Source organism: Gasterosteus aculeatus, chromosome 7 (genome assembly GCF_964276395.1).
Source record: "Gasterosteus aculeatus chromosome 7, fGasAcu3.hap1.1, whole genome shotgun sequence".
Lineage (NCBI taxonomy): Eukaryota > Metazoa > Chordata > Actinopteri > Perciformes > Gasterosteidae > Gasterosteus > Gasterosteus aculeatus.
The window spans coordinates 25,662,966-25,690,152 of NC_135694.1; the positions used below are offsets into that span (position 1 = coordinate 25,662,966).

The window sequence follows — 27,187 nt, forward strand, 5'->3', positions numbered from 1 at the left end:
GCACAATTACAGAATCAAAGCCGACACAACATTTTTCCCTACGGCCTCTTCATCTAAACTAGACACGTTTATCCTTACGGTGGGGGGGGGGGGGGGGGGGGGTTGTGTGTGAGCCCTTTTTGATTATTTATTAGGGAAGGGTTTAATCTTGACACAGCAGGTCCAAAGTGCTGGGGTCGTTGTGGCGCAGGGGTTAGAGAAAGTGTGCTGGGTAGCACAAGGTTGGTGGTTCGAGTCCAGGCTGCCCCATGTTCCATGTCAAAGTGTCCCTGAGCAAGACAAAAATGATCTGTAATGTGAAGAAGCGTGTAAAGGGGACTGACTTTCTTTATATGAAAAGAGCAAAAGGGTTGCTGCAAACACATAGAGAAAATACCGTAAACCGTAACCAAGACCAACATCCTTTGAGCTTTTTTAGTCTTGTGCCTGTAGTCTTTTGGGCTGTACAAATAAAAAAATGAATTGAATTGAAATAAAATGTTGGAACATTCACATCCAAAACAGTCACACATATCTTTGCAGACAGGCAAGGGTGTATTTTTCCTTTTGCATCAACTTTCACCCTGTGCTTCATTACATAATCAATAAACAGGAGGGATTGTGTCTGAGTACAAAGAGGGAAAGAGCCGACCCTGGTTATGTCACCACACTTCATGCCGGGGCTCGCTGTCACTGAAACCCTTCAGCCAGACATTGCTCCTGTATCGGCAGGACGCTGCATTCTACCTCAGTGTTCAGAGACGTGCTAATACCTCCAGTTTACAACGCACTTATAATCCAAAGGTCTCAGGAGCTGTTGGAATTTGAGAGCCGATTACTCACTTTAACAGACTGCGGCAGAAAGACCACTCACTCTGCATGTCTTTTTGATTTTTTTAACTTTTTTAAAGGACCCCTTCATGGCAAAATTTTATCGGAATTTAAGGACATTTTTTTTTTTGTACATTTGATGAAACAAGAGAAAATTAACTCAAGGGTAAGTCTTTGAAATTTGGTATTCTGATGTAACGCCTTCAAATGCATAATACAAAAACTTTGCTTTGCTCTGTAAACTGACATTTTACTCATTACTTTTACAGATGCTAGAACGACCTACTCTGCTTTCATTTTTGCACGTCCGGTTCTGAAGGACACTATCAAGTGCGATTAACATTAAGTCACCTTGTGGGGTTCTGCTGGCACAAGACTATGACGTTTGGGGACCTCCTCGAGCAGGTGGGGAGCACAGGACGGTTCCAGATCGTGCATGTGACCCTTCTCTCCATACCGGTCTTCATGATGGCCAGTCACAACCTTCTGCAGAACTTTGTGGCCGCGGTGCCTCCTCACTTCTGCAGCGCACACACGAACCTGTCCCGGACCCGGCTGAGCCCGGAGGAAACCCTGTTGCTTACAGTGCCGCTGGACCAGAAGGGAAATCCAAAGAGCTGCCAGCGGTACGTAGCTCCCCAGTGGCACCTTACGACTAGGAATGGGACTTACGGCTCAGGGGACAATGGCACCGCTAATGGTGGGTTGGACGTTGATCTGCAGGGATGCACGGACGGATGGTCCTACAACATGACTGAGATGACCTCCACCATCATATCCGAAGTAGGATCACGTGTGCCGTCTTTTTTTTTTCTTCCCCAAGAGTAAATGTTTTCCTTGTCAAGTGTGTTGAATTATGTTACGTTTTCACCAGTGGGATTTGGTGTGTGATCAGCGCTCTCTGAAGCAAATGGGACAAACGGTCTACATGGGAGGTGTGCTTGTGGGAGCTCTTCTTTTTGGAAGTATGTCAGACAGGTAACATTTCATCGCTGCTCAAGAGGCACATCTGGCACAATCAATGTGTCCTTTAAACACATTTGTCGCACAAGACACCTTGCCTCTAAAGTATGCAGTATTGCTAAAGTAAATTACATTTTATTCAAGTCACGCAACGCGATACACACTGACCTGACTCTCTGCAAAAATACCCCTTGATCCCAGATTTGGCCGTCGCATCCTCCTCATCATTTCCAACCTGCTGATGGCGGTGGCGGGAACGTGCACGGCTTTCTCTCCCTCCTTCCCCCTTTATTGCCTGTTCCGATTTGGTTGTGGAATGGCTCTGTCCGGGATGGGGCTCAACACCTTCTCGCTCAGTAAGAGAAATCAGCCGCAATCAGTGGAGAATGGTTTCATTTGGATGCAGGCAGCGTGCGGGCGGATGTGTACTATTTGTGCAAAAAATTCTCTTGTTCTGTTGTTCTTTCATTTCAAGTTGTGGAGTGGATCCCCACTCGTATTCGAACTGGGGTGGGCACAATAACAGGTTACTGTTACACGGTGGGGCAGCTGATCCTGGCCCTCATCGCCTACTTCATCCGGGACTGGAGGTGGTTGACCCTGGCTGTGTCTTTGCCCTTCTACGTCTTCTTCCTCATCGCATGGTGAGTGGCAAAGATGCGGCGCTCAGAGAGATTTATTTTTTGCACTGTGAGCGTAAACTAAACAAAGGCCTCACGCAGGTGGTTCCATGAATCCTCAAGGTGGTTAGCTCTGAGCAATAAGCCTGAACAAGCCATCAAGAACCTCAAAAGTGTTGCCAAATTTAACGGACGGCATGAGGAGGGAGAGAAACTCACCGTTGAAGTAAGTGATGGTGGTGTGTTTGTCTGAATCCATCTATTTGTGGTTGTAATTACGTATAAAAAGCATTTTGAACAGAGACAACGGTCTTCTTCATGCATAGATGCTGCAGGAGTCCATGAAGAAAGAGATGTCTAGTATTCAGGGCTCCTACTCTGTTCTGGATCTGTTCCGCACCCCCACAATGAGGAAGATGACAGTCTGCCTCAGCGCCGTCTGGTACTTGTCCCGCCCTTGTTCAAGACTAATTCAATGACAGTTTGTATGCAGCTCGCATGAAATTGCAATGACACATCGCATGCTGTTTGTTTTCTATTTCTTTTTCAGGTTATCAACCAGCTTCGCCTACTATGGTCTTTCTATGGATCTGCAGAAGTTCGGGGTGGACATCTACTTAATCCAAGTCATCTTTGGAGCTGTCGACATCCCCGCCAAAATCATCGTGACTGTGTCTATGAGTTTAATCGGACGGCGACAATCACAAATGGGTTCTCTGATCATTGCTGGGATCACTATTTTGATCAACCTGCTGGTACCTTACGGTGCGTTAGAACACGGGAGCAGAACTTAAACACTAAACCAACGCGACAACAGCGTGATTTGATGCGTGTTTCACTCCCGCGTAGACAAGCAGACGGCGCGCACCTGTCTGGCTGTGATGGGTAAAGGTTGCCTGGCGGCCTCTTTCAACTGCTGCTTCCTTTACTCTGGAGAACTGTTCCCGACCATCATTCGGTAAGTCTTATTACATATGATACATTTAAATATAGTTTTTTATTTAGGAATTGATTTCAGTTTGAGAATGAACTTTGCTGTTGGATTTTGTGAATTGTTTTTCATTGAACAATCTCGAAAAAAGACAACGCTTCCGAGGTCTGGATGCAACTCATACGTACGTTTTATACGGAAGATAGAAAAGGTTTGACAGTTAGGCTGCAACAAATACATAATCCGCACATGGAAGCAACACATAACGGAAAAAAACACAGCAAAGAAAGGCTGTTTTCTGTGTGTTTTGTGGTCACGCGGACAGCAGAGCAAACAGGAGGTCAGAGGGTCAGATGAGTAAATCAAGATAAACACAGTCACTATCTACCGCCTGTGAGCAGAGAACAGCGAAGGATCACGAGAAACTCAATGACTTCCTCGTCACAAATGCTTGATTCTCAGAGCTTTTGGTTCTTGTTTGTGGATTATTCGGTTCCGAATAAAAGAGGCTCATAATGTTTTGATGGACTGTGTTCTATCCATTCAATAGCAATGTTTTGTCCACTGGCTTGGCTGTTATTTGCTGCCTTCTCTTGTTGACGCAAACGTGTCCTGGCAGAAGTGCTGCCGGCGGCGTGTCTTTGCCACCGTCGTACACAAACACCCGTATGAGCCAGCTTCTACTGAAATGTGACACCAGCAAACAATCCACGTTGAGCCATCGCTTCCATTTCAGTTACAAAGTCCTTAAAATGTGACGTGCCACACCAACAAATAACCCACATCCATCTTATCCACTTCGGCTTAACAGTAACTTGAACCTCCTTTGTCCCTGTCAAACATTCTTCCCATATTAATGAGTAGCATATTTACTTTATCAGCAGCACCACAAACACCGACCCAAGGGAAGCGCTTCGTCACGGCTGTTTTCTTTGTCTCTCAGTCAGAACGGCATGGGCTGGGCATCCATGATGGCGCGTGTAGGGGCCATGGTGTCCCCTATGGTGCTTCTCACCGCCGACTACATACCCTGGCTCCCAGGTCTGATCTACGGCGGAGCTCCGATTCTCAGCGGCGTGGCTGCAATGTTTCTTCCAGAAACACTTGGCTCCCCCCTTCCTGACACAATACAGGACGTGGAAGACAGGTAATTGTCTAGAAGACCGCTATTTTCTCAAGTCTCTGCCAGGTCCAACATCCAAACATCCAATCAGTTCACGGGACGGCTTTAGGTCAGGAATTTATTGTATCACCATTGAATGTATGGATTACTGCAGAAAAAAGCAGCGGCGGTTGGGAGGGAGAAACAGATTTATCCCTGTTTTCGTTTTTCTGTCATGAACACAGGGGATCCGGGAGAATCTCCAAAAAGCCACCAAAGGAAACAATGGTCCTGCAAGACACCGGGGCAAATCTTCTGAAGCCTGTTGCCTGAGGGCGTCTGGATTGTTGATGATTTATTTGCTGACATGTTATTGCAAGTTGAGTGGGTACTGCTTTTTGTTCAGCCTGTTGATTCGTTCGATAAGCGTTGGACAATTGGAGTTAAAACGTTATTATTGGACAGGTCAATTCAGTGAAATGAAAAGCTGCAGACAAACAGATCTTTGTCCGTTTGTTATACAGCAGCTTTGAGGGCTTTTAGTCTGGATTTGGATCATATTTTTAATATCTGTGTTTGTATATAAACCTTCACCGCGTCCTATGTGCTAGGCTTTCACTGGTTTATAAACAAAGATGTTTTTTCTCCAAGAGTTCTATAATGTCTTCTGCAGTTACTGCTTCTTTTTATATCTCCAGTGAACGGAAGTTCATACACCCACATTGCACTGGGACCGACTGATTGGTCACAAATGTAGCTTCATGTTTCCCACAAAGTCTGTCTCAGAAGCTCAGTAATCCATTCTGGAACAACTTGATTCGTTATAGAGACTTTATTAAACTAACAAATCTAACAATGAATATCCTCCATGACTATTTGTTCCAGGAAGGTTTAAATGTCGTTAGTCGTTGTGTTGAGCCAACAGAGCTCGGGGAGGTATCCCATGATGCAATGGGATGAGTATGGTCAATGAATCACGCTAGATGGATCAAACTTGAATGAAATCATTTAATATTTTATAAGGTGACATTAAATAAATACAATGGATAAGGAAATTAAAGGACTTTAGATTTTTTTTCACGTTTGCTCTCAAACTGCATTCGGAGAAGTGCACGCTCAGCAGCTCTTCCAGCTCATTCCCACAATCACCTATCAAGTGTGCTTCTATTAAATGAGGACATATGACTGGATACAATAGAGCACAACTCACCCATGCAAAATGGAAGGTCATCTGGTGAGTCAGGAATAATTCCTGCGGTTATGGCCCCATCTAGTGGAGAATATATGCTACTGCGAAATGATAATACTGGTGAATGAATAAAGAATCTAGATTTAATAAATGTAAATATGTAAAGTGAAATCTGCGGGCGTAGTTGCTACATTCTAAGAATACGTTTTCTAAAATGTGTCATAATACATCAGGACACTTTTACCAATACACTGGTCTTAAATGATGAACGGTTCTTAGGAAATTGTTCTGAATATCAAAAATAATCTCAGGAGACGTATAAATGTTGTAATTACCATTTAAATTCATCAGGAAATGTTACGTAATGCTCTTCTCTTTTTGTGCTCACTGTATGAGTTGAGTACAATTTGAGAGATCATGACTACCACCATTAATCTGTCCCATGCCTCCCGATCACTTATTCCCCTGCTCTTCTCCTGAGACACATTGTGTATCGTTTGCAAACATTAAGTCAATTTAAAAGATGGATTAAAGTGAACGCTTTCTACAGAAATAACTACATCGTAAAATGATATGAATAAAGATTTATTTTCTCATATGAACAGGTGGATTCATTTTTCATTTTATTTTACAATCTATGACAATCTCGCTTTTTTTTTCTAGCATATTTCAGGAATGACATGTGGGAAAGGGTCTTTTTTTTATTGCTGAATGTTAAATGAAATACACTTTCACCGACTGGAAAATAATCGTCTGCTGCTTTTTTTTTTTAACCATGCACCCATCAAACCGTGACCACAAGGACATGCAGAGGAGAGGTGTTCAAACATTTCAAGCGGGGGTGGGGTCAGGTGAGGGAGTGGGGGGTCGGGAGGTGGGGTCATAAAATCAAACAGAAGAGACTGGCGGGACGCGCCCGGCAGCATCTCGTTTAGGTGAGGGGACTGGCAAAGTGAAACCAGAGCAGCACGGTCTTCTTTTACATTTTTCAGACATACAAAATTAGACCCAGACGTGAGAAACTCAATGAGATATCTGCAAGTGAGGTGTGACCAAAGACCTTTCTATGTAACAACACCACTGTGCATTTAGCATTTAGTCGTTAGATCTGCAAATTCTACCTTTTAAAAATGTTTTGAAAACAATACCAATCGGATAATTCAGGTAGAAACTCACAACAGCGATGCAGCTATCTACTGTTCTCTCTCACTTCAAAAAGGGATTTGACGTTCTTTGAATTTCCTCTGAAATATTTACTTTCCCTTCAGTGGAGGACGGCGGGGTATAAATGTTTTACTTCTCAAATTCTCGTTTACACAATAAATTTGAAATGACTAGATCTGTCAACAAGACAAAGTAGTCCACAGTTCTATCGGAGGAAACACGGATGCTATTCGACATTACTTGGAAGAGTGCATGTAAAGTAAAGCGGTCTGAGCCAAGTGATGAAACAATTCAGTCATTCAGCAGCTGTGAGTATGTGAACAAGAAAGGCTGACAACATCAAAGATGGCTGCATAATGGCTTTAAAAAATGTAAATACGCATTTATATCATTCTAAACTACAGGCATCACATCGTTTTTTTTTCCAACACACTACAGTCACCTCTTAGAAAATGATGTAATCAATCAGCAAAATAGAAAGTTTGCATATTTTTGCATTGTATGATCCTCCACAGTTTCACAGCTACTTTGTTGATATTGTCTAGTTTGCTGTGCACTGATCTCCGCTGGGCTGCTTCCACTTGGCTCTGCCTCTCTCTGTGACGGGACGCTTCGGGGGAACCGGTAGGCTGCACGCTAACATGTAGGCCGATTTGCTTTTTAACTGAGAAACCTTAGTCTTGGGGTAGACGTTAAGCTGAGGAAGAGGGTGGATGGCGTTTACGGTGGAGGGGGTGGGGGAGGGGCGGGAGGATGCGGGGGGGCGGGGGGCGGGGGGGGGGGGGGCATGTGGAAATCCTGAGACACTGTGTGGCCTTTAAGACAAGCCACAGAAAACAGAATGGACACAGAAGGATGACGAGGCATGGGACCATGGGGCTGAGCTGAGTGAAAACAGATGCAATCTTTTTGTTTTGCCGTCACCCCTGATGGCAGGGGTCACCCTCTGCCGGGCGGCCCACTGTTTGTTGGCCTCATGACAGACTAACATGAGGGAAAGCCTGCTGGGAAATAAAAGGGGGCTTAGCTGGGCCGGGGAATGGGCAAAATAGCTTTTAGGAATATCAAGCAAGGAGCTGCATAACACACAACCCTCCAGCAGCCTTATTTCTCCACCTACGCCGGGGGACGGGCGGGGGGGCACTGTTCTGTTAAAGCACTAATTAGTGAACTTCTGCCACACTCTTTCCTCCTCTTTGCAGAGACACTAGTCGACTCCACGCGCTTGATGTCACGACGACAAACAACGGCATTCTTCTAACGATCACAAATACATGCAGGCTAACTGTGCTCTCTCACACACACACACACACACACACACACACACACACACACGCAGACACATACACACACACACACACACACAACCATACGACCTCTATCTCTACTTAGACATTAGTCACAGGGCAAAAAGAATCTACATTGTATTTATCAGATCCCAAATCATAGAGCCTACAGGCAAATCATATTAATGTAAACATACACTTTATGTTGAAGTGGTTTATATTGGGTGACACGGAAGGGGTTATGTTCCAGTAGGGCTAGACTCCTTAAAGAATACAACTTAAAACAGGAAACCAGAGAGGAAAAAAAAACATAAACGTGTATAAAAATGAGGCGTCCATATAAGAAAGGCTACAAAAACCTCCACTGGCCCTCTGGCATCGGCATACAGCAAAAGGCACCACAATATTACTCTATTTTTTAACGTTGTGAAAAAACTGGCACATCTTTTTATGCTGTAAATCAAAATGTACATATAAATAGAGTTTTCCCTATAAAAAAGTCTTTGCTGTTAACTAGTAGACAACTTTTGCTAAAATGAAAATAAATATTTCATTTGTTTAGAATATCTGTCAGTTATATAAAATAAAAATATTTCTTATAGATGCAGGTCTATACGATATTGATTTTTCTTGGTTCATTTTCACTCTTTAATGGGGTGTATTGTCCGGTTTGGAGCGTGAGTGTGTAAGTCTCGTATGCATGTTTCCATGCCCACTGTGCCGCCCCGACGAGTGAGAAGTCCGACTGTCCACCGGCCTGTAGATGGTGGAGGGCTCGGCGTTCATATTCTGCATACTGAGGAAGGGCGTGCTCTCACCGTCCTCCTCCGACTCGCTATCTGTTAGGCAGCTCCTGGACCCATAGTCCCGAGAGGCCTCATATCCACGCGGGGCCACATGGCCATTTAGTCTGGACCTCTGCCAGCGCCGGTTACCAGTCCCACTGGACCCACTTCTCTTTGGTTGCTCCCGAGAGGAGAGATACTCCTGGGTGGTCTCATAGTCTTCTTCTTTAGCCAGCCGGTAGGGGCTGGAGGGCAGGCTGCCCCTGCTGTCATTTAGATAGGTACGACGCTGTTGCCGGTACGGCTCCTGGCACTGGGCGTCGTGTAGGGGCACCTGATAGCGGCGCAACAGAGGCTGGTCATCCTCAAGAGGGTAGGGGTTGTGGACAGCAGGAGGGAGAGACATGGCATGGCTGGCATTGGGGCATGTGATCTGGAAGGTAGGCACCTGCGAGGGCAATGAGTAATGGAAATCCACCGGGGAGAGGCGGGCTGGCGTCGTCAGGGCCGACACGTATCTGTGGAGGATACAGAGGGGAGTCTGTGGTTAAGCAAAGAAGAGCAAATGACAGAAGTGAAAAAGACTGAATGAACACTGCACCTCCGGCTACTAGAAGGCTGTAAATGTGCACTAAGGAGAAAAGTATTCTCCAAACATAGATTTGATGTGGATTTGTCCTCTAGCTGAAGTAGTGTCTGGTAGCTCTCCCAGTATAGTGGCACTACTTTTAAGAATTGTCATACTTTCAAGTTAAATGTGATGAAAGTTCTATTTTTGAGATCTTCTTTCACAGGCAGAAAGGGAGAAATGACCTGGGAAAAAATGTGCTGGTAGTGCGCAAGATTGATTTCTTCCTGTCTGCTGAACGGAAATCTGTGTAATGTGGCATCCCCCAGGGATCCATTTTGGATCCACTTCTATTCTTAATATCCATGGGTTTTATGAAACGTGGGTGTCTATCGGTTGATGCTGATGATTTGCAGAAGTCAGAGTCAGAATCCAGAGACCAATTGGACAAAATGTAGAGAATTAGAGTATTACTTAGAATCACAACTTACTTAGTAGACTGACAGGAACCTGAGCCTCACACTCACTAACAATGCTCGCCCTTTTTCCATCCCGCCCACATCTTGGTTTTAACCCGAGCTTCCCAGTTTCTAACAGTTGGTTTTCCTGAGGTCGTAATAGAGAAACATAACCAACTAAACATTAACGCATAAACACTTCTGAAAAGCAACTCCTAATTCACACATCACTGATTGCGGAGGAGAATGTTTGCATCGACTGCTCGCTGCATTAAGAAACGACAACATGCCGTGTGAGAGTCAAGCCTGAGGCATTCCCACAGCACTGCTGATACAGCTGTGGCAAAAGCTGTCGCCATGATGGAAGAGGCGCTTCTAACCTGGAATGACTCAAAGGGGTTGTTGGTTATGCAATCTGGCTCTATATAACAACTTATATGGGAAGGGTCTATCCGTGCATAAATCAGCGCTGTGTGCTGACATCCTTGGTGCCTTAGAGCTCTGGTCAGTCGTTTAACGCGCTGATCCTTTTCTTTAGTTGCCAGCACTGCATAAACTTCCTGTAAAGCATATTATATTTATACCATTTCTGTTGGACACGGTCCGTCACACAGTCAGTAATTTAGGGTTAATAGTGATTCCAGAGATTTAAAACAAAGTTGAACGTGGGCCTCTGTACAAGCGGCGATAGGTGGAAAGGTCAGGGCAACCTCATCCATAGCAACCTTTAGCATGCTTTTTCAAATCTTAAACACAGGACGTTCCATAACAAGGTCAACAAAGACAGACCCTCCCCCGGCCCACACACTGAAAATGTATGCACCTTGAGTAAAACTACCAAACCAACTGTTTGAGATAAAACAGTCTCTGGACGACCCAGAGAATAGAACCTCACTTGGTTCCATCGGGGGATTGAGAGGGAGCGCTAAGAAATCGCATTTGCAAACTGGCCGTGGGATAATGTTACAGTAACTGAATGAGTTCCCGTTGAAAAGTGCTGTCCTGGCTCATTATCCCTGTCAGTTATTACTGATCTGTGTGTGTGTGTGTGTGTGTCTCGGAGCACCGCGACCGGTCGAGACAGAAGCAGCAGAGCCTCACCTGTCGCTGTGCGGAGAGTCTCCCAGCGAGTCAAAGGAGTCTCCGTACTGCAGGCCCGGCCGACGTGGGTCAGAATAGCCACAGTGTGCGGCGCGCCGGGCCCGCGCCTCCATGCACGCAGGACTGCTGCATTTACTGGTCCCCACGGATGATGACATCATACCCGGCGAGTCAGAGAGGATGCTGTCAGAATGTTCCAGGCTCCATGTCCGTTCCTCGTGTCTGAAAATTAAAAAAAAAAAAAGGTGGTAAGACGCACATCGTGTCCCAGAGTGATTCCGTTAAATGAAGGACGTCTTTTTGATAAAAGCAATCCCTGCACTTGTTTCCATAGTGTGATAAAGAGACAGAAAGAGGTTTAGACGCATCCTTACCGGTGAGTTGATGAGTGGGCTCGTGTGGAAGAGTTGTGGGATCTGGAAGAGGCGTGGCTGGCTGGGAACGATCCCTCCGTTGGATGTCGTGTGACTCGCTCAGTCGCAGGGAGATTCTTTGATATGTACTGTGTCGGGAAAAATGGATTTGGCAGACGGAAAAAAAAGCGCTTTGATTATATAACAAAGCCTATAACCATTTGGTGTACATCTGTGAGTGTGCACTTTAATATTCTAAGGAATCTTTTCAGAAACTCACGTCGACCATAGGGATTTCCTCTGGGCCTGGTCCTGGGTGATTGGGTCCGTTAGCAAGGTTACGATTGGGATGTTCTGGACACATGTTTTGTCGCAGATGATTGTGCATCTTCTTTCTCTGTTTCCTGTTGAAACAAAATTTCCTTTCACTCTTTTTGTATTTAGGTGCCTTAAGTCATAATTTCTTTCCTTGAAGTGAAAGGTAAACTATTCAAAAAGTAGAATTATAGTATATTATAATTATAGTATTATAAAACAATGTATTATCTATTATGAAAACCAATGCTGCGTGTTGCAAACAGTGCAAAAACAGCTTGTTTATACGTTTTCGTCTTGATAAAACGCATATTGAGCAGGACTTACTTGGTTTTACAGTAGGCCACCACACACACGATGCCGACCACCAGCAGCGCCACACAAATACCCGTGATTGTCAGGACTCTTTTCTGGTAGAGCTCCTCTGCCTCTGTCAACACCGCACCCACAAACACACACACACACACACACACACACACACCACAAGCACACAGTGGGAAAATAACAGGGAAAGAAATTAGTTTCTTAAAGGTGCAGGTTTGTTTCGGTCTGTAAATCTGCATTATCTTTCTGTTTTGAATAATCCCAAGTAGTATGAAGCTTCTTCGGCCCTACGCTAAAAACTCTCCTCAAGGTCAAACCTTTCCCCAAAAATAGTTACAAATACCAAAAATGCAGTTACAGCCCGTGCAGCATTAAGGCTGCATGGCTGGGGAAGAGGCTCAGCAAGAGTTGGGCTGATCTAGTCAGTAACAATCAAAAAAAGAAGTAGTTTTTAATTCAATATGACACTTTCAAAGTCTGGGACCCTTGTGGATCAATCAAATTAGGAACAGCAAAGCGTGCAGTATAACACTAATGCACACGCCATTTGAAATGTCCAATGTTGACTTGATTTGGATTTACATTTACTAGAAGTCTTCATCTGCTCGGGCATTCGGTGAACACAATGATTAGAACTTATATTTCAGTAATGAATGATACAAGTGCTTTAACATGAAATTAAAGTAAATATTAGAGTAGAGAAATGTTGACTGAAGCATTTTCCTTGACCAGAGAAGAGCTCGTGTGAGGGTGAGGCAGACTGATGATGGATCAAAGAGGTAAGGGGTTCCTAATATTATTGGTATAACTCTTTTTACATCGGCATACCAAATTGTGTCAAGTTTCTGACACTGTAAATAAATTATATTCATAAACTGTATTTAAATCCACTCGTACAAATGCATGACCTGGGAAATTACGTCTTTAGGATTTATTCCTCACTCTCAACCACGAAAGCACGTCTCTGGAAAAGGTAGCAGGAGAAACAGGAGCCAACAATGAAGGAGGATGGAAATAGCGTCAGATTAGAAAGATAGACCTTCTAATTATAGCATTGCATGCTCACATCACAGCATCTACTTCTTGAAGGATAATTCAAACCACTAACAAGTGTTATATCTCACACTCCAAAGTTACATTTTGCAATTCTAACGACGGGGTGAAAGCGAGAAACAAAATCACACATGAAGAAAAGTAAAGAGATGGTATTTCAAAAGGAAAAGACTAGTAGGAATGAGACTAAAAAGGGTCGTAACAGAGTTGACAGTTGGGAAGAGGCATCAGGTAGCTACGAAGACGATACACGATGCTTGTTACAGACGCAATAACAAACCGAAAAATCAGTCCAAAAAGAAAGATATTCTACCGTAAGTGAGAGGGAATCTCTGTTAATAGCTCTACGTTTCCATTGCACATGTATGAGGGGTGTAGGCGATCACATCCGTGTTAATAATGATGGATGAGGAGCATTGGCATCGGCTGAGGGTTTGTCGTCACAATGAGTTATGATACGATCGGCTGAGATGATATGATCAACAGTTCACACCACAGACGGAAGGGGGGCAAGTCAAAACGAAGGACTATCTATTTATTCGCTATGCTAGGCCTGAGAAGGAAAAAGGGATCGTTCCATACCCATAAATTCAATTCCAAGATGCTCTGGCATTGCAGAGGGTTGACAGTTGGAAGAAGAAAACAAAAAAAACAAAAAAAGAAAAGAAAAAAGACCAGGTTAAGAGAGTGGCACCTTCTAACATAAAGTGGAGCAAACAATAATAGGCTTTACGGCACACTGAGACAACAAACGCTTAATTGTTAGTAATTGTCAGCTGTCAGTAAAGACGAGTACACACCTGCAGCATGCAACACACACTTCAAACCACACAACACAGACCTACACGACGGAAATGTATTTTGGCCCGGGGCGTTCTTCCTGCGTGCAGTTTCTCCCTACTGTCTCAACACAGCGCCTTGGTGTGGTCGCTTTCACCGTAATTCCTCAAGTGATTGAGTTTCAGGTTTGTAGAGAAAACAAATAAAAACTCTGGAGGATAATATTAGGCACAAAGCCATGATCATTATGTATGGGGGGGGGGGGGGGGAATGAGTCATGTGCAGAGATTACTTATGTTTTCCGCTTTCTAAAAACACTACACTGTCTGTTCCCGAACACACCCATCACATGAACAGGCAAGTTAGAAGGAGTGTATTTTTCATTCACCCTGGATCTGATAGTTAGACTTTATATTATATAACAGTGAGGACAAAGGCAGCCTGCACCATCCAGCTGAGGGCACAGCACACTTTCTTTTACGTGAGTTGAAGCGAGGCAAGATGCTCTTTTAAAGCCAAACCCTGATGGCTGAGGAGGAGAAGACATCCTCTTTGGTACCTCCTGGGGATGGGAGGAGCCCCTCCACGAGAGAGGGGAGGGGGGGGGGGGTCTTTAAGTGTATGGGAGTGTGTGCGTGTATATCTGCTCTTTAAGAGAGAATTATTCTCCTTAACTGTTGTGAAATACGTTTGGCCATTAGCGATGGCCGTGTACTTTTCCAAAAAATAAACCTCACTTTAAAGCCTACATCCTGTTTAACTGTTGCTTTCATAAACCAATTTCTGACTATTTATGGACCAATTAAATGATATTAAATCATACACTTTGACAGGTTGACTGCTTTGGTGATGCCTAAAATGAAACATTACACACAGGTTCTTGATAGATCTTGGACATCAGATCTGACTGTTTTTCCCTCAGTTCTTTCATATCTTTTTAACAGGAGCAGTATGCACAATTTGGAAGCAACCGCTCTCCCTCGTAATTCGTCACGCCTAAGCTTGGTCAGGGAACGGGGAATCTCGATTCGCCTGCAACCAACCACAACGCAGAAACAACCGCGCCCTCACTGCACGCGCTCAGAGAAACTGACTGATTTTCCACAAATACACAAAAACGCAAACGGTCCAACCCAGAGCCGGTGTTTGGTTTGTCCTTTCTGGGCTCCTGTAGAACGGCAGCAGCTTATTCCAAAGGGATGACTCTTGCTTTTCACATTAATATATACACATTAGGCCTAGGTCATTGACGCAGTCGCACTGAAGTTACACACGTCACACCCACACGTCATTTCAGCACTGTGTCTTACGACTTAATGTCAGATGAAATGACTTGCAGTTAGGATGGAGTTGTTTTATCCTCATTGTACTCTGAGCCAACCTACAACAGGCAGTGAACGTGAGCTTTACAAGTCACACCACCGGGATGTGAGACTGCGTTACCTCGGGCAACTCCAAAAGCAGAGGCAGATACTAATTCAACTGTGATGTTACAGTGAATGGAAGCCTCATGGGCTTACAAAATACAGGCTTTGTATTCAATTCTATGTTATTTCTTTTCATTAACGTTATTATTATCATTCAGAGAGTGAGAGAGACGTTAAACCTTTTCCGGTCACCGCTTTCAATATCACATGAGAAACTTTACGTTCTCAGCACGTTGGGTAACAGTGGCTGGTTTCCAAATCTGACAACCTTTGAGACAAGATCTATCAAGCCGCAGTTCTTCACAAAGCTTCATCTACAATGGTGGTATAATTTTACAGTTGATGGATGGGTTTTCTGCTGTTGCCGTGTTAATGGGTGCCTGCTTGGCTTCTCTTACCCCAGCCAAGGCTCTTTGTCTCTGTCACGGCACTCTAGAGCGCCACATGCAACACTTTGCTGAGGACATCTGCTGCCAGAGCACCATTTTACATACAAAGTTAGCAACAAATACCTTTTGCAGAATGCTTTAGTGTTTACAAGAGTCCGGATGAAACTGAGGTCTTACGTTATGAGGCTGAAGAAATGTCTGCGTGCCTGTTTGTGCATGTATATTCTAGTTGAATAAATTGTGATTCACTGAAGATAACACTGACACAATGACGCTTTTGGCATTTGAAACTTAAATTAGTCAAGAATGAATGTAATTGTGTCATGTCGGCTCTTGTATGACCTACATACGCACGGATGCATGTTAAAAGGTATCGTATTTTCATAATCCTGCATTTATGGAGAAATCCTACTACACGACTGATCTTGTTGGCCCCTAACAAGCAGCTGTATATCATTGCACCACTTCAATCATTCAGACATTTGTCAAAGCTATTACTTGCTAATGCTAATTGTTCATACCTTTCTCTCTATCAGCTCCAATACGATTGGACATGGGTTTTTTTTTTGCAGCTGATTGCATGGACAAGCATCATTAGTTAGTGACACATGGTTAGGGTTTTAGTAACTATTTTGCCATTTGACTGTGTTGTTACATGCAGCTGACTTTGTGCAAATAAACTTCCACAAAGCCTCTAAATTCAGCCGCCTACTTGCTACTATCACACCAACTACCAGCGTATAATCTGAGAGTGTGCATGCAACACACTGCGAGTTAAAGGGCACACAATATCACATGCAGACCAAACACAATAACAGACTCTACTAAACTATGCCAACGTGTGCGTATGAGTCACCAGAAAGGCACAGGCGCAACTACACTATTGGGCAATAGCAGAAAACGAATGCAATCTCTCTACACCCAGCATGCACTGCATGACACAACGACAGTCCGACAGAGTGACAGAGGAGGGAATTGACATACGGTAGAAACTGGCCATAACGTAGGTTTGACAGCGATCACCAGTAAAGTCATTCGGACACCTGATGGAAAGAAACAAAGCCACAAAAAGAGAGGGAGGAAGAGGGTGGTGGGTGAGTGAGGAAGAGACAGAAAGAGAGAGAAGGGTGGAGTGAAAAGGAGAGTATGCGTAAGAAAAAGTGAAGAGGGAGGGAGGGGGGGGGGGGGAGAGAGAGAGAGAGTTAGAACAACAGGACCACTACAGACAGCAGAAGCAGAGCGTTTCCCAGGGATGACACCACCGTGTACACGGTGTAGTGCACAGCTCATTGCGTGTTGACCTGAGAGGGAGAAAGAGGAGGAGAAAGAGGAAGAAAACTGGGGGGGCGGGTGGGTGGGTGGGGGGGGGGGGGGGGAGCAGCAGGAGTCCACAGAGGCAATCCAGTGACAACTGCGTCCCTGTTCACAGCTGCTCATATCAAGTGGACATACTTTTGAAAGGATCGGGCATGAGCAGCCGCAGTGGCTCAGTCTGTAAGCATCGTGGGCCAAAGTATCCATCCCGACATCTGGGAAGGAGCAGACAAGTGTTATGAAAAGAGAAAACACAGGAAGTGATGCACACTGTAAATATTATGGGTTTAAGTTTAATATTTAAGGTTCACAGTGAAGCCATGTGGATACAGCAAGAAACCTGGTCACCTCCAAAAGATTACGCAACCGTAGTGATGGTTGTGAACACACGGTCGCATGTCAATTAGAAATAAATGAATAGTTAATAAAAACCCAAATGGACTCAGATGGCAACTTGAAAAGAAGGAAAGACACTTATACACTTCTTAACTGTTATTTTGGGAGGAAAAAAATGAGGATATAAATTGAGTTGAATATGAGTTGTAGGTATAAACATTACACTGCTTTATGATTAGAATTTAAAGGAAACCAAAAATGGAGATCCTGGTACGTGTTCATAACCTCCTAATGTGACAAATGGCCAGTACAAAAGGACAGCCAGGGAAAATGGTCAAATCAAGAAGAAAGCGAATCCTGAATTTTCCGCTCTGAAATATCAAATTCCCTGCACAGATCTCTTAAAAGTCAAAACGTGACCGGACAACTCTTTTAAAATCTGGTTTGAGGTATAAATCAAGTCAAACAAAGTTGTTGGACCTTTAGTTTGTACATATTGTTGTAACTGCACACAGACTACTGGATCTGCATCGTGGAGCGCGTCGGGCCGAACCCCATTTCCTCGCTTTAACCCCATTAAGATGAGCTGTTGGTCTTTTAGGGGCCACCGACATTCCACCCGCATTCACAACTGGACCACCAGTCCAACAAAGGTCGTTGCTTGTGATTTACAGGTTTCACACAACCCTTCCCAGGAGAACCATAACTTTCAGCATTAAATGACTTATCCTGAGCGATGGCGTTTAACTGGGGGGAAAGCACCACCTAGGCTAAGGAAACTTGGCTTAAAAGATGAAAGAAAAGTGTCACTGGGCCATTTAAAAATCAGGTGAGCGTGCAAACGTCCGCAGCTGCAAACTCTATTACCGCTCTTTTATCTTTAGTTTAAAATGAATCCCTCTCATTATTTATTACCCTATCATCAAAAAAATAAACGTTTTGGAGGAATAACCTGAAGGTGTTAGGAGACATGAAGGTGTTAGGAGACATGAAGCAGAACCTACAAATGTAGGTTCTGCTGTATACAATGTATACATTCCCTGTATTTAGAGTAGACTCTGTTAAAGCCTCAAACAGAAGCCATTTGTTAAAAGTTCTCAATGCACCTTGCTGATGATTCTGTTTTTTTCTTCTTTTAATTCCATTTTGTATTAACAACAACTTTACACTAATCTCGTTTGACTATTCTACTATTGTCACACCATGTAGACCCACATGCTAAAAACGATCTAACTAAATGTTAAGACTCAAAAAGACATTCTTATGTTGATTCTTTTTGTGAAAACGACAATCACCCTGATTTATATATTCAAATGAGGATAGATTCCTTTTTTACAAGTTAGTAATGAGAAACAAATCGTTTCTTCAGCGAGCTACGTACTGTGGGTCATATATTAACCCGACGTGTCTTTGAAACAAAATGTTTACTTGAAAGTGAAGGAGCAGGGCATTAAAGTAGGGCTAGCTGTCTGCAGGACTTGTTTAGCCGCTGAGTAATACCCACTGAAGCCTGGCCTATATTGAACGAGATGGCTGTGGGGCAACAAATCCCTGCAGGCCTTCACTACATTATCCAACTTTTCTGGACCCGCGGCCGTGAGTGAATTGGCGGCAGCGATTGAGTTATTGCTGCCTCCGATTTGTACGCGGCGTATTGAGCGGCTGCTGCAGCCACGTCCTCTTTGCTTGTCCAGCATTCTTCCTCGGGCCAATTGGACTCGGGAGCCGCGCCGATGTCTCCGGTCTATGTCCAACCAACCGGGGGACTTGTGCTATCGGGACATTTGGTGGAACAGAACATGCAACATAATCTTCGACTACGAGAGATAATGTGCATATTTTGTGTTATAGTTATACTATTGCATGACCCACATGATTAAGGGAATGACTCATTTTCGTTGGTGACTCAAATTATACATTTTGCATTAAAACATGTCTAAAATTCTCCATCGCAATTACTGAAAGCACAAGTTGACAGATTAATATTGATTTTTTTGCTTGACCTATATAGTCCAAATCCCAAAGCCAGTCTGTCTAATATGATGGATATATTAATATCTGAAGATATATAAATCTCCTGAAGATTGTGCCAAATAATGTCCCTTCACCTCGAGTCTAATCCAAACTGAAGTGAAAATAACAAAGTTAAAAAAAGGCACAGGGTCGGAGTGTTTTGTTCCTAAAAGGCAGAGATACAAGGTTGCTCCAGTGCACTTTTACACACGGGTCTTGATCCCTTCTGCCAAGGACCTCCAATGTAAGCAATGATTCTATTTACCTCAATGGGGGCCTCTAATAGGCATAAATATTTGCTCTCTACTAAACCAGTGACTCATGACATTTTGGAAAGGCTTTTCATGGGCAGCCCTCCTGTACATTAAACATGACTTAAAAGGATGAGCACACCGCCGCCTTACTACAATATTAGTGTTAAAGTACACAACAGGTGGGTAGTTAGGCTGACTGGCAGACTTTTTCTGGTGATGTGCTGCTGCTGCTGCTGCTGAAAGGAAATCAAGGGCTATCAGGGAAATAAACAGCAGAATGAAATAAATGCATAGTTGGGGATCATAAATGGGTAAAAACCACATCATGAAAGACAGAGAAAGAAAAGTTAAAAATGTAATTATGGAGTACAAAAAAGAGGAAGTTACTCACTTGCAGGAGAGCTGGTTTATACCGTGGTAGAAGTAACAGTCACCGCCATTCACACAGTAGGCCTTCTCTGTGGCGTTGCATTTTCTGGCGTGGCCGGGGACTGAAGACGGCGTTGTGGTTACTGTGAAAAGAAGAAAAGAAAAAACACATGTTTTTTTGTTGAATTCATCTTCGTTTGGTCAATTTTACTCTCTTGATGATGATGATGAATTTAGGGAAAAAACACGGAGGCATCATGATACATTATCGCACTAAGGATTTTCATTCCACGTGGCGTTGCTTGTTATTTTTATCGGAATGGCAGTCTTTTATTTCTACGAGTATTCCCGGCTTTACTCATATCATACACTTGTAAAGAACTCTTAGTTTTCATCCCCCAAAGTCATAGTGCCTCTAAGCAGTGTTGACGCTATCTCAAGAAGTTCTATGAGCAAAGATAAATATTTCCCTGACACGGCGTAGGAGTTGTTTACGCGTTGACTCAGGTCCTTGGAATTGCCCTCCATGTCATGTATCTGAACTTAATCCCCTCGCCTGAATAGATGTAATATGTGTGGGATGAAGTATGCTTATCAGGACCAAAGCGGGGAACATCTGAAGGAAGGTGCCCAGTGGCAGGATTGGGCTTGAGGAGGCAGTGAGTTTGCTCCGCGTGTCAAACGCAGTGTTGGGCAAGTTACTGAAAATGACTATTTAGTTACAGTTACTAGTTACTTCTTTTAAAGGTAATTGAATTACTTACCAGTTACTGTGTATCAAAAGTAATTAGTTACTCTGGAAAGTAACTTTTATGTCTGCATTTTAAATGTAATGAATATGAATAGTACTGAACAGTCAAACAATAAACATATTTTTTAGACCTATTTATTGTAATCAACAGGGCAACAGGGCTTCAAATCAAGCAATAGTACAAAAGTCCTTTTTAATACTTAACTTAATACAAAACAACTGACTCGACAGTTGACAGGATGCATCTCATCTTCAACATAGCGAGCAATCAATCTATTCAGCTCTGCCCGGTTTATCGGCTGCACTGCAGTCCGTGTAAAGTGGAGCCGTGGTTGTTTGCGTGGAGCGGCGCCTGCAGCATCCGCGGGGCTGCATGCGGTCCTTCGTCATGAGCGACGCGATGCTGTTTACGTGCACGTACACCGACTATTCTGTGACACACAACGTTTGGTGGCCACAACTATTTTGTGCTGACTGCTGCAGCTATTTACTTACTATTTGTCGGCCCTCCGCTTCGCGTCACAAAAGAGAGTAACGCAAGTAACAAACTCATTTCAATTTCAGTAATTGTAACTGCGTTAATATATTTTAAAAAAGACTTTGTTACATGCCCGTTACCACTAAAAGTAGAGGAATTACAGTAATGCGTTACTTTGTAACGCGTTACTCCCAACACTGGTCAAACGTCAAGACGCGATGGCAACTGCACGCCACCGTTAGCATCCTAGCAAAACGCGTCGGCGGGAACGAAGCGGATTTGAAGGCCCTCGTGTCACGCGGAATGTTGCGATAAGACACTGGCGATGGCCTTTTATTCGGGTCAAACGACCTTCCATTCGCTACGCGCCTGAAACAAGTGGATTTAAGCAGGGATGCGCTCACCAGCACACTCCTGCTTTAGCTGAAACAACACGTCCCGCGCTAGTTAACACAACAAAGCAAACAGAGGACATCCACGTGAGCTTCCCTCGTCGGTATGAGTCAGCACTTGGCGTCTCAAACAACAATATTTCAACTAAAATGAGGAATGTTATATCTTAAGTCTTATCCTAAAATAACACAAAAAAGGATGTCAACTTCCTTTTGGCGTTTCCGTTGGCATGTAGTCAGGTGGGTCTTCTGCTCTGGCACACACACACACACACACACACACACACACTCCTGTTACGGACATCCTTCGGAACAAATAACCAAGTCGTGAATCCACATCTGGTTTAATGTGAAGACACGCGCACGTTTCATGTGATACAAGTGAGTCATAAGCTGTCAGGTAATTACTCCGCTAAACATGTTTTAATGTTTTCAACACAACACAGCGCTCATCCGCGGCCACCTCAAGACATTTTCCAAAAACGGTTCCAAGTCTACCAGTTAATCAGGACAGCCTCATCGTCACACCTGACCTCTCTCCAGGAGTGCTGGCGTCGAAAGCGTCTCGTAAAAAAGATCAGACAAAGCTGTTGGCGGAGAGGGAGGGAGGGAGGGAGGCCTGAAAACATTGTCAAACCCTCCTACGCTCAAAATAGAAGCCTTGAGCAGTTTTCAACTGTAAAACCGCGCTACACAAAAGGCAAATGACGGCGCGCGGATCTCTATCTGGGGCAGCGGACCGTCCCAGGACGCAGCGGTGAGAGCGGGACAGATCGTCGGTCCTCTGCAGGGGCGGTCTGACGCGTTCGGCCCATCGGGGCTCACACACCGTTTGCGGTCCACCTGGCTCACATGTGGGCGGACTGCGGGTGGAAAACAGACGAGCCGAAGGAAACCCGCACGTAAACTTCACACAAAAAGGATCTCAAAGTCTGTTTCATTGTGCTCAACTGTTTTACCGGTTCTCATCATTTTAAATCGAAAAGATAACTTCTATGATTTCCACATGGTAATGATACTTTGACTACGAGGCTTCATGCTTCTGCTCTTTAAACATGTTCTAATCAGCCCACACCTACTTTTTTTCTGTTTTTAAGTGCACACATTCCTTTTCACAGAGGGGTTCCATGGGTAGTGATCTTTATCTCAGTGCTCAGTGATCTTAAAATGCGTTGACATTATCTTCATCGTCAGTCTCCATTACTGTGAATACACAGTCTTGAGTCTTGAGCTTGTATTTTGTTGATGACATGTTGGTCCACACATCAATATCGGATATATGTCTATAGAATAAGAAAACCACCTTTAAATACTTGGAAAAGGATTTGAAAAAAAATAATTCCACAACTTTGAACTAGGTCTAGTTGGCAGGTAACCGTATAAAAGCACGCTCGAGCAGCTCGAGTCCAAAGTGAGGGAAGACAACTAAACTGATGCACTGTCTATAAATCAGTCGGTGCACCGGCTTCCAGTTTTATAATGAACCTGTAAAACTTGACAACAGTATGTAAAAACCTGCTGAGCAGCAGTAACATGTTGCCATGGACTTTCTGTCATCTGCTACAGCAGAGATTGTCTTTATGCTTTCCTAGTGATTAATGTATTTATTTGATTCGTTTTCGGCAACAATCAAAGTCAAGATGAACTTTAGTGCATGTGTCAAACATTAATGAATGCCTTTCATCCCCCATTCATCATTGACCCGTAGCAAGTAAAGCATGACATCATCGGTTATGTTCAGCCACCCACTGACCTTGGTTAAGGGTCAGGGAAAAGACCGAAAAAAATTTTAATTAAAACATTGACATTAAAGACTTAGCGGTGATAAGTTTATGTTAACTTTTATCCAAAAACACATCTCTCCCTAAGCGCTTTTGTTCCCCTAAACTAAAAGGGAATCTTATGTTTGCGAGTTGTCCATTGTTGGTTGAATTATGTATTATCTAAGTGCCTCTTAGTCCAGTTAAGACGTAGCAATCAATTTTTGCCAAACAACAAAGAACATCATTCGGTTTCAAAATCCTTTTTTCAATGACAATATCACCTATTTTACCGACTGAAAAACTGTAACTGCTGTAATTTCTGCATTTTACACGAATGTGAAAACCTTAAAAATTATTTCTCATCCTTCCTTCACGGCTGACAAGAGTTGTTGTGACCCTGATTATTGACTCGAGTCTCTAAGAGGAAAAACCCAGAACATAAGAAGAATCCCAGACCCACCAGAGAAATCGCCGGTAGTCACTTATTACAAAACCCATACAAGGAAAGGTACATGCACTCCGTGTACCCACTGATAAAACAAGAGCAGTGTTTTCTGAGGTGATCTGACTCATCCAATACAGTGTTTACTCGGCCTGCACTACATGTTTACTTGAGATCAAAACGGATTTCAAGGCCTTCGGATTTATTACCAGGGTTAAAGGTATAAATACAAACAGCAAAGGAGCATAGGTGCGTATGGTGGGAGTGAAAAATACTATTAAGAGTTATTGCACTGGGGGGCTCACGAGATAACTTCTGGCAAGCCCTTTTGGAAATACACAATACGTTGTATTCGGTCTGAAGCGAATACATATGACAACGTCAGTCACGGAACAACCGTTATCACAGAGAATAGAGGCCCTTTTGCTTCTTTTCAACATATCGCACCGTTTCTGAGGCCCGCGATCCTTCAAAGACTCACAGTTTATGTCTCATCTCAACCCGTGTCTGACTGCATGTGGTATGTGCGGTTTTATTTGATCAAGTCTAGCAAGTTATTGTACGTGAGCAGCGTGGAGATCATATGGTGAAGCTGCTGTGAACAAACTTTCCTGTTGACAGTTGGTGTAATAACCAGTGCAGTGATTCACTACCATCTAAAGCAGCTGCTCAGAATGTGTCCAGCATGTGTCCAACAAAAACAGTACCGTCCACTGTCACTCATCAGTAATATACTATTGGTTCCTACGCGCCCCACTGTGTAATTCAAACCATTCATTTCACGAACCAATCAGGACACAGAGATCTGTCCGGTCAACAGAAGGATCGCTTCCTCCGAACAGTGTTTTTAGGTGATAATTAAAAGGGAAGGACATCAGTGGGCAGCACTCTAAAAACGGCTTCTCATTCGGAAATGAGCAGTTTTGTTGTCCTCCTCCTTCACCAGGCAGCCGAGAGACGGTAATGGCGAGGACGAGGGACGGTTGATTAGAGAGAGGCCTCCGTTTCATACCTGCCGTCCATTACCACTCGAATGCATTCTACCGCTTGCGAGAGGATTTCGAGTCGTGGGCCAGAATTACCCCAAACTCCATTAGAGTCTTTGCAGGTAACAGGGAATCCATAAAAATCATGCAAGCACAATAGGGGGACCAGAGCTGGCAGTTTTCTTGTCAAGGTTGACTCTGCTTTCCTGGCTGGATGTCAGACACAAATTCCTTTAACCCATGGAGGAGATCAGCGGCTCTGTCAAACAGAGTTTGTTTATCTGCACTGATGTGGCGAGGGATTAGTTAAGTTTGCTTGGTTGTTTTAACCTTGGGTTTCAACTTTCCACGGCCCTCCAGCCCCCCCGGGGGGGGGCTGAAGCTCAGTCGGAGTGGAAGAGGGGTTTCCTCTCGGTTAGCGAAAGCCAGTGTTTAGCCATCAGCCCTCGCCGCTGACTTTGATTAATCCTTCATGGCCCAGGAACCGAAAAGAGAAAAGATGGGGGTGCAGGCGGGACCATCTGGAAACCTTCATAAACATGCCTGTCTTTCCACGCTCTCCGAAAAGGATTCTAGGAAAATCGTAAAAAAAAATTAAAAGAGAGGTCCCCGTTGCGCTGTTCTTTTTCCTCTCGAGGCGCCGGTGGATATGCAGCAAACAGACGAGCACCGCTCACGCTGAATCCCGGCCCCCCAAATCACACACCTCAAACGCCGAATTATCCATTGAAATACATTTTTCAATTGGCCCGTCTATAGTACTGGAGTTAAACCCTCATCTATGAGAAACATTGATGATTTAAGTAAGGTTGTGTCACTTCTCCTCCGTTATCAAACAGAAAGCCATCTCAAAACATGAGACTGCACAGGAAGACGGGCCAGGCAGTTATTCTATTGGCAGTGGATTGGCTCCTTCTGGAATTTGTTACAGCTTTGTGTTTTCACTCCTAAAAGGAATGTTATCACGATAAAATGTGTAAATTATGTAACATATTTGGGAGTTTGCCGTAGTGCAAGGACACTGTGCAGACCTCTGTTCTGTCTCAGCCGGTACCTCATTTCTGCAGTGAGGAATGAAGGTCCCAAAAAATTCATCTCGACATTTTGTCTTTATACAAAGTAGACAAATTGCTGCCTGGTGTGTCAAGAGCCCAAACACAGGGGCGTCTAACTCTTTCTTTCATTGGATAATGTACAGAATTCCAACAGGGAGGACGTTTCAAAGCCATAAAAGCAGTCAGATGGGAAAGTGATGAATGTCTTGAGTACAAACCCTTCAGGAGACGCATAAAGAAAAAGCGGTTCCTGTAATGGCTCTGCCACCCGGACGCGCAGAGCTATTACAGATACAAGTCCGTTTTATGTAGCAGAAGAAGTTTAGGAGCCCCCCCGCGCCTTCCCCGCCCGACACTTGGCCGGGAATGTCCGACATGTCTCCTGTTACAGCTCAGCCTGAGATCCTTCATCTCCAGGCGAGAAGCTCGTTCACATCGCATGCGTCCCTGCCGCAGCAGGACGGCAATATGGACGAGTCTCCGATCTGACAAGACTGCCTGTCCGTGATGGAATGAGTAAATGAGATGAACAGATAACAAAAAAACACACACACAACAAATACGTGTAGTTCTTGTTCAATACGAAGATGCTGACAGCTGGTCTGATATGGTAGAAGAGGATGTAAGATGAATGTTGAGATTGTGCCTGTATGGCCATTGTAAGAGTAGTGGTGTTGAGTGGGGCATTATAGTTCTATGGAAAGTGGAGCCGGAGTAAAACTGCACCAACAACAAAGAAGGGAAATGCCTGGACTTTGTTACAAACAAACATCAATGAGCGTCTTTTCATGAAAGATTGATACTCATTGTGATATCCTTAATTGAATAATAAAAGAATACATGTTTTCCTTTTCCGATGGAGAGAGGAAACATATTTTGACAGCGGCTCAAGTCCAGACAAATGTAGCAGCAACCACAGAAACAACGGAAACAAACAAGAGGAGAGCGAGAGAAAAAAAAGATGCATACAGGAGTATTGAAGGGAAGAGGTGGGTTGAGAAAGAAGCTCTGTCGACAGGATCTTAAGTTGGAAAATGTATTTCAGCTTGCCAAATCCAACAAAAAACACGCACGCACCTACTTCCACTCATGCTGTTGGCACACCCGATCAATGGGCACATCCAGCGTATCATGCAGCATTTTGTACAGAGTTCAGAATGAGCAATAAAGATTTCATACAAATACTCAAAGAGGAATTAAATGAGTATTTACTGTAGGTAGGACTCACAAAAGAACCCATTATGAAGGGCACACTTAAAGCTTTTTTTTTTCTCAATAGAAAATTATCCACAATTCAAATACCTTCAATATGAAACAGGAACGTTAAGAAACGAACAAAATGGAGCCTGCCAGGAACATTAATCTACCACCCACTCTTCACCGAGACTGACACTGCCACAAACAGTGCGTCTTCTT

General features: G+C 43.9%; 2 protein-coding genes across 8 annotated transcripts in view; one reads left to right on the forward strand and one right to left on the reverse strand.

Moving 5' to 3' along the window:
* The first annotated feature begins 592 nt into the window (after positions 1–592).
* Positions 593–5,481, forward strand: slc22a6l (solute carrier family 22 member 6, like). Its single transcript, XM_040179855.2, has 11 exons — positions 593–976; positions 1,080–1,593; positions 1,685–1,788; positions 1,975–2,129; positions 2,249–2,417; positions 2,496–2,619; positions 2,720–2,835; positions 2,944–3,158; positions 3,243–3,351; positions 4,268–4,471; positions 4,672–5,481. The coding sequence occupies exons 2-11, from the start codon at positions 1,189–1,191 to the stop codon at positions 4,757–4,759; spliced, it is 1,689 nt and encodes a 562-aa protein (XP_040035789.1). The 5' UTR covers positions 593–976; positions 1,080–1,188; the 3' UTR covers positions 4,760–5,481.
* Positions 5,482–8,190: 2,709 nt separating this feature from the next.
* nrg2a (neuregulin 2a) overlaps positions 8,191–27,187 on the reverse strand; it is a 56,458-nt gene continuing 37,461 nt past the window's right edge. For 2 of the 7 annotated variants that reach the window (XM_040179856.2, XM_040179859.2), the window contains exons 4-11: positions 19,927–20,047; positions 16,603–16,661; positions 13,605–13,628; positions 11,973–12,075; positions 11,611–11,734; positions 11,352–11,479; positions 10,978–11,199; positions 8,191–9,368 (exon numbers count right to left, since the gene is read on the reverse strand). In XM_040179856.2, coding sequence (XP_040035790.2) covers positions 8,714–9,368; positions 10,978–11,199; positions 11,352–11,479; positions 11,611–11,734; positions 11,973–12,075; positions 13,605–13,628; positions 16,603–16,661; positions 19,927–20,047 — 1,436 coding nt within the window. In that variant the 3' untranslated portion in view covers positions 8,191–8,713. Of the gene's footprint in view, positions 9,369–10,977; positions 11,200–11,351; positions 11,480–11,610; positions 11,735–11,972; positions 12,076–13,604; positions 13,629–16,602; positions 16,662–17,070; positions 17,148–19,926; positions 20,048–27,187 lie in introns of all 7 variants that reach the window. The other 5 variants (XM_078106718.1, XM_078106719.1, XM_040179857.2 and 2 more) reach the window with 3 other exon arrangements.